Below are 12810 nucleotides of genomic sequence, written 5' to 3' on the forward strand. Positions count from 1 at the left end.
TCACGAACCACCACCCACACAGGTGGCAAGAACTTTGCAAAGCAGCCACCCCTCTGCCTTGAGGCTGTCATGAGGGGGTGCAGGCTTCCCCTCAGAGGCACACGCTTCCCTGTCGGGGAGTGGACACAGGGAGGTCTGAGCTGGAGGTTCCAGGCGCCTGTGCCTGGCTCATCCTGGACCCATGAACTTGGTTCGACCCCGCTGCCCACTGCCACCGCTGTCAGGTGCTGGGCCATCTTAGTGGCTTGCCTCACTGGTGATCTACGATCTGAATGCCACACAGTGAGAAAGCTAATGGACAACTTCATCAATGAGCTGTAGGACTTTGGACAACCCTTGTCTGCTCTGGGCCCGTTTCTCCCCCTGCAGAATATCAGATTTGGCTCCATCACCATTCCCTGCAGGGTGTTCTGTGAAAGCTGACCCTGGAAGATGCTCTGTGGGGAAAAAGAGTTTCTGTGGCCAAATGGGTTTGGGAAATGCTACATCATACAGCATCTGTTTGGAGATTCATAATGCGCACAAGCATTTGAGAGATTTTCTGGAATTCTCTGCACCCAGATATCCATGTGGCTCACTCGCCACTTTTCTGCAATGTTATTTCCCTTGGAGACTTTTCCCAGATCACCCAGATCTGTGATCCTTTCTCATCTATCCTTTACCCTGCCTCATTTTTCTTCACAGCACTTCTCATATTCTGACATTGCATCATATTTTTATTTATTGGTTTATTTTATGTCCCCCCTCCACCCAAGATGTGCCCTCTGTGTCAGCAGGGACTTGATCCATTTGTTTGCAGATTAACCCTAGCATGTGGCACATAGTAGGTGCTCAATAAAAATGTGTTGACTGTTTAACTTGGAGATTCCCAAATGTAGCTAATCAGGGACGTTTTCCCATTAAAATCCAGGGAAATGTGCCTGGGGACTCCCCAGGAAGAGGGTGGCTAAAATCCTGATGGCCGTGGTTCCTAGTACCAGCCACTTAGTTCTGAATACACAGACAACTCGGCGTTAGACTGAAAACAAACAAAACAGACGCCATGAGAGTTGCCATCACGTGCCTTGAGGAACCAAGCCTTGTGCAAGGCTGACCCCACGGCTGCCTCAACTGGTCTTACCTACGTGGCCCTGCTGCCGTTTTCCTGGAGATGGCTTTATGTGACGATCCCTTGCAAACTATTGGTGGCGCCTGGTGAATTTTCCCCAAAACATGTTTTCAGAAATGAGTGTGAGGCTCACACTTGGAGAAGTGCTTGAATCTTCAAGTTCTCCATCAGGAGACTGTGGTCTAGTCACAGCCACCACGTGGCAACCCCACCCCCACCCCCCGCCTCCACTCTGTGTCAGGTGTAGCTTTGGCACTTTGCCTGTGGTTTCCTCAGGTGCTCAAAATTAGGAAACTCCATTTTGCTGGTGTAGAGAGCAAGACTCAGAGGGATCAAATTATTTGCCCACGATCATCCTTCTAGGAAGCAGCAGTGCTTGGATTAAAACAAAGTCCTCCCCAATCGAAAGCCCATCTCTCGCCCTCTGCGCTTGCAGACAGAACAGGGGCTGTCCTTTTGTACCTCCACACTTATATACTCAGCACAATTTGTCCTAGGAGCTAAATGGGCCTGGTCAGGGCCCCTAAGGCAACAAATGAGACCATGAATCCTCAGAAGGGCTCTTCGTGTACTGCCCTTTGTGGCCTGTGGTTTGATTGATCCATCCATTTCCAGGGATAAAGCTGTGTCCCATTTTCAGTTTTGGTCCACAATTGCGGGTTTATTTTAGCTTTCCCATCTCACACGTGTTCATCCAGAACCAAGGCGTCTCAGGACATTTGGCATCAAGCAACAGAAACCCACTGCAACTCATTTAAGCCTAAGATAGGGCTTTATTGAAAGTAGCCTGGGGCATCCTATAGGACAGTGAGTGAGGCCAGGCTAAGGAGAACCCAGAACTCTCTCTTTCTATGAAGGACTGTTCTCTCCGTGAACCTCTGCTTCATGAGTCTCCTCTTGCAGACCAGCTTTCTCTGTGCACGTGGCTCCCTGGTGGCTTTCAAGTTTATCATATCCAGTGCAAGTAGTAGCCAGTCCAAAATGACCATGGTCATTGTCACCCGAGGCCATGGGACCCAATTTGGGAAACACTGTCCAAGCAAGGACCCTTCCCACGGAGAGCAGGGCTTCCTGCTTTATCCCCAGAACCCAGAACAGCACCCTGGCACATTATCTGTGGAGCTCAATACTTCTCTGTGGGTGGAGGCAGCTGACGTAGCTGCACACACCCACCCACCAGGCAGCGCGCTGCACTGCAGTCACAGCTGAGCTCCAGCACGGTCTTTTACCTCGGTCATCTGCTTGTGGCTCCCCTTTTCAGAACTGCAGCTGCTCTGAGAAAAGTGAAAATCAAAACTGAGACCAGGTGGAGTATCCACTGTGGGCCCGGCGCCGCCCACGACGTGATGCAAAGGCAGGGCCCGCCTTCAAGGACATGGGCTAAATTTAGGATCCGAGCTTAAAAGGGGAATTTATTGGGAGGACACAGCATCTCTTGTGGAACCCAGGGGCAGAAGTACAGCTGGGCTTTCCAAGGGATCAGGACCAAAGACCAGAAAGTCATCAGGAGACAGCTACGTCTGAGGTCCCATCTTCATGTCTGCCTCTTTTAGCAGTCAGCTTCTCTCTGTGCTGAGGAACGTCCCCTGCTTCACTCACCTGTGGCCCCCTAATCTCTGATACCACATTGCCCAACCCAGGACCTGGGAGAGATGAGCCTAGCCCAGCCCAGCTTCTGATTGGTTCTCCTGGGTCAGGTGAACACATACCTATCAGCTGTGACTTGAGAGGGCGGAGGTCACATGGCACCAACATGGCTGCTGAGATTCCTCCTTTTGGGTGGGGTGGGAGTGCTGGGAAGCAATTTTCTTTGCTCTTTCATAGCCCTGGGGCCAGTTAGGGCTCAAGAACAGGTGGGTGGCTTGTGATTTTTCTCCCCTGTCTCTGCCTTTCTTATATTTACCCTAAGAACAAAAACACGGTGGAGAGGAAAGGAAGGGCCAGGGTCTTTCTTCTGGTTTTTACCTTTTTAGCTTTTTTTGTAGTCAAAAGATAGAGAGCTCTGATAAGTCTGAACCAGTTAGCAAGCAGGATGAGTGTGCCTTCGGGAATTTTGAGGTGAAAGTGACCTCCTGCTTTGGTTTTAATTTACTCCTGCAGATAACTTCCTTGTCTTCCTAGGCACTATTCAGGGCTCCAGCCTATTGCTACCATTCCCAGCTAACATTCTCCCTGCCTTTCTTTTAGCTGGAGGTGCATCCATGCTCCATATTTTACGTACTAAACATCCATGAGCTATTCTCTGAACAACGTGAATAATTTTCTACTTGATTGTTTCCACACATACAAAACAACTAAGGTCCTTCGTGCAATTTCCACAGCACTCCTGCCTTATAGGAAGAGTCCAGAAGTGTTCAGATCAAAGTGGGGGCTGGTCTCTAATGAGTTGAAGATTGAGCCCTGTGTTGGTTTGCTAAACATAGTAATGAATTCCCACAAGCTTAGTGGCTTAAAACAACAAATGTATTCTCTCATGGGTCTGGGGGCCGGAAGCCCCAAATCAGCATCAGCTGGGCTGCAATCAAGGTATTTCAGAAGGACCAAACTCCCTTGGATGCTCTAGGGAGGAGTCCATCCCTTGCCTCTTCCAGCTCTGGTGGCTGCTGGCATCCCTTTTTTTTTTCTTTCCTCGCTATGTAGGATTCCCATGTAGGGAAATACAATAATTTATATGTGCATTTTCCTGTTGATGGACATTTAAATTGTTTCCAATTTTCAATATGATTTAAAAAAAAATTTTGTATACTTTTTAAAGGTTACTTTACATTTACAGTTATTACAAAATATTGGCTATATTCCCTGTGTTGTACAATACATCCTTGAGCCTATTGTAGACCCAGTAGTTTATATCTCTCACTTCCCCACCCCTGTATTGCCCCCTCCTCCCCCTCTGCGCTGGCAACCATTAGTTTGTTCTCTATATCTGTGACTCTCCTTTTTTGTTATATTCGGTAGTTTGTTGTATTTTTTAGATTCCATATATAGGTGATATCCTACAGTATTTGTTTTTGTTTGACTTATTTCACTTACCACAATGCCCTCCAAGTCCATCCATGTTGCTGCAAATGGCAAAATTTCATTCTTTTTTAAGGCTGAGTAGTATGCCATTGGTTATATGTACCACATCTTCTTTATCCATTTATCTCTTGATGACACTTAGGTTGCTTCCATATCTTGGTAATTGTAAATAATGATGCTCCGAACATTGCGGTGCATGTATCTTTTCAAATACATGTGTTTGAAAACACGTGTTTTTGTTTTTTTCGGATTTATACCCAGGAGTGGAGTTGCGAGGTCATATGGTAGTTCTATTTTTAGTTTTTTGAGAACCCTCCATACTGTTTTCCACAGTGGCTGTGCCAGTTTACATTCCTACCAACAGTGTACCAGGGTTCCCTTTTCTCTAAAAATTGTAAATTTTCTTCCTAGGGGTAATTGAGATGATAGTTCAATAATAACATAAGATCAGGTGAAGTCTAAAGAAATTTTAGAAAACCTGGATAAAGTAAGAAGACATCTGTTCGCTGGCATCTGAATGTTAGAGAGACACCAAGACATGTGGGCCAAGTTCTGGAGAGAAGGGAAACACAGACGCAAGCTTGACATTTGGTGCAGCTTTTCTCCTTGGGGCATTTGCTGATTCAAATCTTACAGCCTAGGAGCTGAAAAGCCAAGGAGTTCAAAAGACTCTAACCACAGAAGCTGCTGGCATCCCTTGACTTGTAGGTGCATCACTCTAGTCTTGCCTCTGTGGTCACTGCCTCTGCCTCTTCTATGTATATAATCTCCTCCTGTCTCTCACTTATAAGTACACTTACAGATGGCATTTAGGGCCAGGATAGTCTCAACTCAAAATCCTTACTCATATCCGCAAAACTTTACCTTGTAAGGTAACATTCTCAGGTCCCAGGGATTAGAGCCTGAGATCTTTGGGGCCACCAGTCAGCCCACTGCAAGCCCTAAACTTCTTTCTCTCCTGAGGAAGGTCTAGGCTGGGCAGACACCCCGACAGACATCTACCAGAGGCCAGATCGAGAGCCCTTTTAGAAGGTCATTTCTCAGCTCATTTGGAACCTTGCTATTGCCCTTTCTTTTTTCCTCCTGTTTGTCCTCATCAGGGGGAAGCATTAAGAGTAAATGAGGGGCTTCCCTGGTTGCTCAGTGGTTAAGAATCCGCCTGCCAATGCAGGGGACACGGGTTCAAGCCCTGGTCCGGGAAGATGCCACATGCTGTGGAGCAACTAAGCCCGTGTGCCACAACTACTGAGCCTGCGCTCTAGAGCCCATGCTCCTCAGCAAGAGAAGCCACTGCAATGAGAAGCCTGTGCACCGCAACGAAGAGTAGCCCCCGCTCGCCACAGCTAGAGAGAGTCCGCGTGCAGCAATGAAGACCCAACGCAGTCAAAAATAAATAAGTAAATAAAATAAATTTAAAAATATTTATTAAAAAAAGGAGTAAATGAATAGCAAGTCCAGCCCAGAGATACATGGAGAGGCATAGGCTGGCTCAGGGGTGGGCTGGGACCAGACCAGGCCTCCGGGTATCCCAGGCCACCGAGCAGTTACCCGGTGCTCCGGTATTGCAGCTCCCTTTTTATAGATGGATTTACATAAGGAAATGAAAGGTTGGAATTTAGGCACGGTTGCCAATTCGGATATAAGAAGGTGCTTGACTTCCTAATTGCCGCTCCTCCTCCCCCACAGGAGCTTTTAGGAAACATCAGGGCCTGGGAATGTGCTCTTCTAACCACCCTCCTAGCTGCACAGACCCCCAGCAGCCCGCTCCACGCTTGCCAGGACCAAGAAGGGAACTTTTTTTTTTTCTGGGCCGCGCCGCATGGCATGTGGAACTTCCCCGACCAGGGATGGAACCCGTGCCCTCCGGCATTGGAAGCGCAGGGTCTTAACCACTGGACCACCAGGGAAGTCCCAGGAAGGGAACTTTGGACTCAGATTTGTCTTGCCAGACTCCCACTCCACAGTCAAGACTGTGACCCCAGACGTCCCTGGTCGTCTCATTCAGCCCAGCCTCAGCAGTCTGCCATCCCCTGCATGTTCTCGTTTGTTGAATTTCTCTCCTGGGCTCCGCAGGTAGGCACTCGGCCCTCTCCACGAGGACACGCCCACTCTGCATGATCATACAGCCCATCTGGGCCAGTTCTCAGGAGAAGAGCTGTCTAAATACCCAGAACCTTCTATTGGGCATGTGGGGTGACGGGGACAGTCTCAGCTCTTGGGAAGCACAGGTCCTCATTCAAAGTCTGAAAAAGCCCTTTCCACTGAGTGGCACACTAGAGTATTTAAGAACTCAGTCCCTGGAGGCCTAGGTTCAAATCCCAGCTCTGTCATTTCCTAGCGGTGTGACATGGGGCCCTTTAATTAACCTGATTCTTCGTGAACTAACCCACAGGAAGTAATACCTGGCTTGGGTACGGTTGAAAATGGGATAAATATGTGAGGTGCTTAGCACAGCGCCTGGCATATACTAAGTGTTCAGGATATATTAGCTAGTATTATTCTCATCAGTGAGATTTCTCCCTAAGCAAGTCAGTACTGGAAGAACTGCGAAAGTAATTCAGCACCAAATGTGTGACATATAAAATATTTTATTACAAAAAGCTCAGTTGCAAGGCATTTTAGAAGGAACAGAGCATCCCAGACGGCTTTCCTTTTTCTGCCATTACACAGGAGAGACTAGTAAAGTCTACCAATTAAAACTAGGATCTTATGCATCCTCAGGCTTTGGGCCCTCAAAAGAACTGACGGCATCAGGGGCTCTGAGAACCCCACCTGGGTCTCACCCCAGGGTAATCCTCCAGCCTCCCATTCGGCTTAATTCACAAAACGGGCCCGTGTCCTTTCTATAAAGCGGGTCATCTTTCCTACCCACAGTTCAGGATACCAGGGAAAAAGCGAACGCATAACTTGTTTTCTTTTGGAAACAAAACAGTCCTAGTGGAAGCAAAACAAAACCACAATCTAAACCAGTTGCTAGGTATCCTTTCCTAATTGGAACGAGGAGTGTCGTCACTGGCGATTCAGAGTCGCGGAAGGACAAGGGGGAAGATGCCGGCGCCATCCCTTGATGGGGTCACAGCATCACGAGATCCGAAGCAGCAGCTCTTTCCGATGCACCTACTATGTGAGGTCCTGGGGGCTGCAGAGTCGCTCCTGAATCCCAGAACCCCTCACCCCCCGGCCCCGTCCAAACTGCTAAGTACACACCTGGCCCCTCCGCTTCTCAACTGTGGCTGAGTGGCTTCATTCGGGATCTGTTGGCGTGGAGGTTGAGTGACAGGAGGGAACATGCCCGGGAGGGGTCGTCAGTCCGGGGGCCGGGAGTCGGGGGCCTTCTCTTGGACCTCATCATACTGTGGCGGGGGAGTCAGAGGCTCGATGGACGGAGGAGGCACATTTTTGTCTGGCAGGTTGATCCTAAAGTCTTTGAGGTGAAGCTTTTCGGATTTTATCCTTCGAACTTTCAGCGGCTTCAGGCGTTTGGCCAACTTGGAGTTCTGCCTGTCGGGGGGGTTCCCCGGGCTGGTCTCCACATCAGCCCTGGTTGTGGTGGGGCTTGTCTCATCCAGCCCCGTCAAGGACTCGTAGGAGGGGAGAGAGATGCTCATCCTGGGGTTCTGGTCCGGTTCCCTCGCTTCCGAGTAGTTTGTGCTCATCACTTCCTCATAGCTGGGGACGTAGTACCTTGAGGAGGCCTCCTCCTCCTCTTGGCTGCAACACACCAAGCACAGACACGGGAGTGTTAGCCTGCGCCCAAGTCATTTAAAATCACAAATAGATGGACTCCAGATCCCGTGTTGCCACTGGGACCACGTATGCCAGCCTTGTAAACAACAAATGTGTCCAAGAAGTAATAAGAGCTAACACTTCAACTGTTGGCTATGAGCCAGGCACTGTCCCAAGTACATATGAACCAATGTCACCTTCCTAATGACACTATGGGTTAGGTTCTATTAGGATACCCATTTTACAGATGGGGAAATGGATACATTGAGGTTAAGTGACTTGGTCATACCTTTAAGAAGTGGCAGGGCAGGAAATGAATGCCACATTCTCAACTACTACACCATATCATCTGGGAGTTAACCACCCTTGCCTTTTAGCCTCACACTTAATAGCATGCTGGGTGGGCTATTCCGATGCCCAGCTGGGCATCCTTTGACCAAAGACAACATAAACATGCATGAAACAGCTGCAAATTTGAAGCAAAATGGTTGTCCCTGGGTAGAGAAGGAATATCTGGAATGTAAAATTTACATGTATCTCAAATTATTCTGTGATTTTGTCTTCCACGTTCACCATTAGACTCAAAGGATAGGTCAGGTCCTCAGCCTTACTCTCATTTGACTGTTGAAAGAGAAAACCAAAAGGTCAAGGCAGTTTTTACACATTTATAGGGAGTAATGCCAATAGCCATTTTCCAGCACCCTACACTTGAACCTGTATAGGGGATAATGGCCAACATCAGAAACCTCATTGTTTGCCTGGGCTTTCTTCTCATCTCCTTTAGGAACGAACTTGTGAGCTTATAGCCAGGGTGGGTAATGATGGGTGACTGATTTCCTTCTTTCTTCTTTTCTCTATTTCCCAAGTTTTCTAGAATATGCCTGATTATCTTTTACTCTCAGAAAATCGGTTTAATTTTTCCAAAATAAAAAACAACTCCCGTCCCACTTTAAAGATAAGACATTCTTACTGAAAATTCAAACGACACAGAAAAATCTAATGAAGAAGATAAAAACATCCGAAATTGTTCCACCCAGAGACAATCACTGTTAACATTCTGTCGTATACCTTTCCAGATCTTTCTCTAATCCCAGAGCCGCAACATTTGATGTGATGAAAACCTTTCCTAACATGCTGTGTTATATAGAACCTCCTTTTCTCAATGTGGTGGATACGGACCCACGTTAGCAAATATAGACCAGTGATGGCTGTGTAGAACTCCACTGAATGGGCATGTCATACTTTAGCTCGACTGATGGATATTTAGGTTGTCACCTGTCTTTGCTATTCTCAGCAATGCTCTGATCAACATATGAGCACAAAACCCTTTGCACTTGTGTGATTGTCTCCCAAAGATAAGCTCTTAGGAAGAGAACTGATAGGTGCACACATCTTTAATATGGCCTCTTACTGTGAACGCCCCTTCAGTAAGGTTATGTCAATCAACACTCTGATCAGCGACCTACTTCCCTACAAATCTCCAACCCCGGGGGCAGTCCGTCTGGGCCAATATGAAAGCCAAGGAATTACGATGCCTTTTTTTGGTTGTTTGCATTTCCTGACTAATGAGCTTGAACATCTACAGTGTGAATATCTATGAAATGCTTGTTTGTGTCCTTTGTCCATTTTTCCTACTGATGTGTTCCTCTTTCATATTCATTTGTAAGGGCTCTTTTTATACTAGGGATATCAACCTTTATCACAGGTTCCCCAATTTACCACTTATCTTTTAAATGTGTTCGTGGCATTTTGGGTCAAAGAGAACACTACTTACCAACCTTTTCAACTTAAAGCATAAACACACAGGACACTGGGGTAAATGGACAAGCTTCCAAGTGCGCAGGCTCTGGCCACCCCGGGAGCCATGCAGATCCCCTGGAGGTGTCAAAATCTCGACACACCTGTAATCCATTCAAGCCACATTATTTGGGAAACTTTGGGATCGAAGGACAGAGTTATTTGGAAAATGATAAACTGTTTTGCAGAAGCGTGAATGGGAGAAAGCCTCCTAGACTAAAATGCTCTCGTCGTTGTTCAGCCCCGCGTGTGTGGGTGTGCACGTCCATCTCCCGCCCGGGGCGGGTGGCCAGCCCTCACCTGTCTTCCTCGTGGGCGTGAGGCTCGACCCCCGGGTGCTGGATGTGTGCCAGCTCCTCACCGTGCCGCTGCTTCCTCTTGTCACGGATACTCAGGCAGATGGACAGGAGAAGCAGCATCACCCCGGCCCCGACCAGCACATACGCCACGGAGAAGGTCTTGCTCTTGAGAATGCCGCTCCCTATCTCCGTCTTGTTCCCCTGAGTGGTTGGCTTTTCGGTGGCGCTGAACCCGGGGACCAGGTTCCACATGGCCATGATGACCCCGAGGACCAGCATCCCCAGGCCAATGGCAGTCAGCGCGTAGTGCGAGCCGTTGGCCTTGGACTGGGCCATCATGCCAGCGGGAGCGGGGCAAGGCCCGGGTTCAAAGAAAGAAAATAAATAAATAAAAAAACAGCAGCAGCAGCAGCGGCAACAAAAACCCCTTAAACGCCTTGCACTAAATCCCTAGCGCCACGCTAAGAAAACAGCAGCCAGACTCTCAAGGGATGGTTTCAAGCAAAGGTGAGGCATCCCGTGCGGACAGCTGCGGCTGGGAGGTCTGGAAGGAAAGCAGAGAGAGGAGAGAGGAAAATCAGTTCTGATTCCAAGTGCTCTGGCGAACACAGCGGCTGTGCTCCTGAAGGTGGGGGGAAGCGGGACTGAGTCACAGGCGCTTGCTGGGCTCGCCTCTGATGCATTCCAGAGGTCTTACGTGCTCCCGTTCCTTCTGTGATCCGCCTATCCCCACCCGAAAAGGAAAAGCGAGACCTTTCCCTGCAGGAGGCCGGAAAGGTCAGAGCTGCAGGGCGTTCAAACATTTTGTGGGATTTAATGAAGTGCAATAAAATCTCACCTCTTACCGGGTATGGCGAGGAGAGTGAATGATGGCATGCCTGAGCCATGATCAATAGTTGTGACAGAATCCCCTGGCTGACCGGCATCGGTCAATGATAATGACCCGGTCCAACAGCCGACCGCGGACCTTCACCACCCTCAATGGCTCCCTATTTCCTGCAGCACAAAATCCAGGCTCCTTAGAATCACGCTCACGGCCGGCTCAGCCTGGCCCTGCCTCTCCCACTCGTGTTGCTCCTCGCCCTCCTTCGCAAACCCCCTCCAGCATTTCTGCCCTTCTCTGATCGCCAGGGCTCAGCTGCCCTTCTGTGTGTCCCGCAAGCCGCCAGCAACTACCGTGGCAAGTCTCTCTCTTTCCGTGACCACATCTTTTTCACTCTGCTCCTGGGACATAGCAGGGCCCCCCAAAAATGTCTGCTGAATCAAACGAATGAAATGAACAGAGGCCAGATGAAGCTGTCCTGCAAGACACGCTTCTTTTCAGCCACACGGAGTTTTGCTTTTCTTAAAGGGGCAGAAGCCTGCACATCCTTCATCTTAGCTGCTGTGCCCAGCGGGATGAGAAACCCTGTCCCGTGAAGCAGCTCAGAGACCTTGTGCTAAAGGCAGCGGTCAGCCATCCTGGGAGTCCGTAACCATTTGCTGGCTGGGAGAGGCAGCCAGATAAGCCAGTGACTTGAAGAGTTGAGTGTAGAACACTTTCAGGGGGCGGGGGGACCAGCGAGCAAGGCTCCTGGCTAATTACTCCTCAAATACATTATTCCTGCCTAAGCAACTTTTGCAGAACAGTAAAACTTTACAGCTGTTTTGATGGGCAAGGTCCTGTTTGCCATTCTGCATTCTTTCCGCTCCTTGCGAAAGGACGGCTAAGCAGGCCACGTGAAAGCTGATGCTGCCGAGATATTTTCTCATCAAGCACTGGGCTCCATCTGAAACTGGCCACTTTGTTCAAAAATACTCTAAAAATAATTGGGATAACATCCTCTATCGGCTTGAAGTCGGTTCCTTCTCTCTTTTTTTTTTTTTTTCCACTCAACAAATATTTCTTGTGCGTCTGCTAAGCAGTGTTAGGTGCTGGAGAAACACTGGTGAGCAAGTTAAGGATTAGGGGGGCTTCCAGGCCAGCAGGAAAACAGTCTACAGGGAACAACAAAGTGGGAAGAAAGTGCAGGAACTGTGGCACTAGGCAGCTGGGTGTCTTAAGTTAGGCTGGAGGGCATATGGAAAAGTCTCTGTGAGAGAAGCCCCACTTCACATAATAGTATCTGCATCTGCCCCTGAATGCACTGGGCACATGTGTGTACATACATGCCCACCCATGCATGCATGCCGGTATATGACCATGCACATGTATGCATACAGAGCACTGAACAGGGAGCGCTGACTCCATCCTTACTGATTTTCCCCCAGGGCTGGTTGGGGCCGCAGATGGTGAGAGGGGCAGCTCTGGCCTTTGTAGGTGCCTCTGCCCTTCATCCTGAGATTTCCTTGCCCAGATCTTGTTAAGCAACTGTCCATTCCTGCTGGAGACATTTGCAGCGAGACCAGCTGGGAACAGTCTACGGTATACACAGGGCTGTGTGTTTCTCACATCACTCACAGCCAGCGAAGGGAAGGAGGAGGGGTTTGGCAGCCCTAGGAATGCACCGGTCCTGCCAAATGTATTGGAGACAAGGCCAGACTTGGAGGGCTCCGTGGTGGAGAGGTGCAGCCCGAGCCTCGTGCTGGAAGCAGGAGAGATGAAGAAACCATTTCCTGAGCACCTGCTCGGGGCCGGACAGGCAGGCTTCGTACCCAGGAGGCTGACAGCCTGTTTATTAAACCAGGGGCCATGTTATCTCCCCCTGCCTCCTCTTCTCATTAATTCTCAATTCAAGCTTTGCCTTATGCTGTCACGTGAGTAAAACAGGTCCCCGATGAGAGACACGGGCAGAGATGAACATGTCAGAATTAACACACTTTTGGCCTGTTAAATTGTCAATGACTGAAAACAGGCACTAACACTCAGTGAGGGTGAGGGTG

At 48.9% G+C, this 12810-nt stretch overlaps 1 protein-coding gene across 2 annotated transcripts in view; it reads right to left on the bottom strand.

The window, feature by feature from the left end:
- Positions 1-6696: 6696 nt before the first annotated feature.
- TMEM51 (transmembrane protein 51) overlaps positions 6697-12810 on the bottom strand; it is a 49220-nt gene continuing 43106 nt past the window's right edge. For both annotated transcript variants that reach the window (XM_061187082.1, XM_061187081.1), the window contains exons 3-4: positions 9950-10492; positions 6697-7837 (exon numbers count right to left, since the gene is read on the bottom strand). In XM_061187082.1, the coding sequence (XP_061043065.1) occupies positions 7432-7837; positions 9950-10287 (744 nt within the window). In that variant the 5' untranslated portion in view covers positions 10288-10492 and the 3' untranslated portion in view covers positions 6697-7431. The remainder of the gene's footprint in view (positions 7838-9949; positions 10493-12810) is intronic.

The sequence above is a fragment of the Eubalaena glacialis genome, chromosome 3 (genome assembly GCF_028564815.1).
Source record: "Eubalaena glacialis isolate mEubGla1 chromosome 3, mEubGla1.1.hap2.+ XY, whole genome shotgun sequence".
Classification (NCBI taxonomy): domain Eukaryota; kingdom Metazoa; phylum Chordata; class Mammalia; order Artiodactyla; family Balaenidae; genus Eubalaena; species Eubalaena glacialis.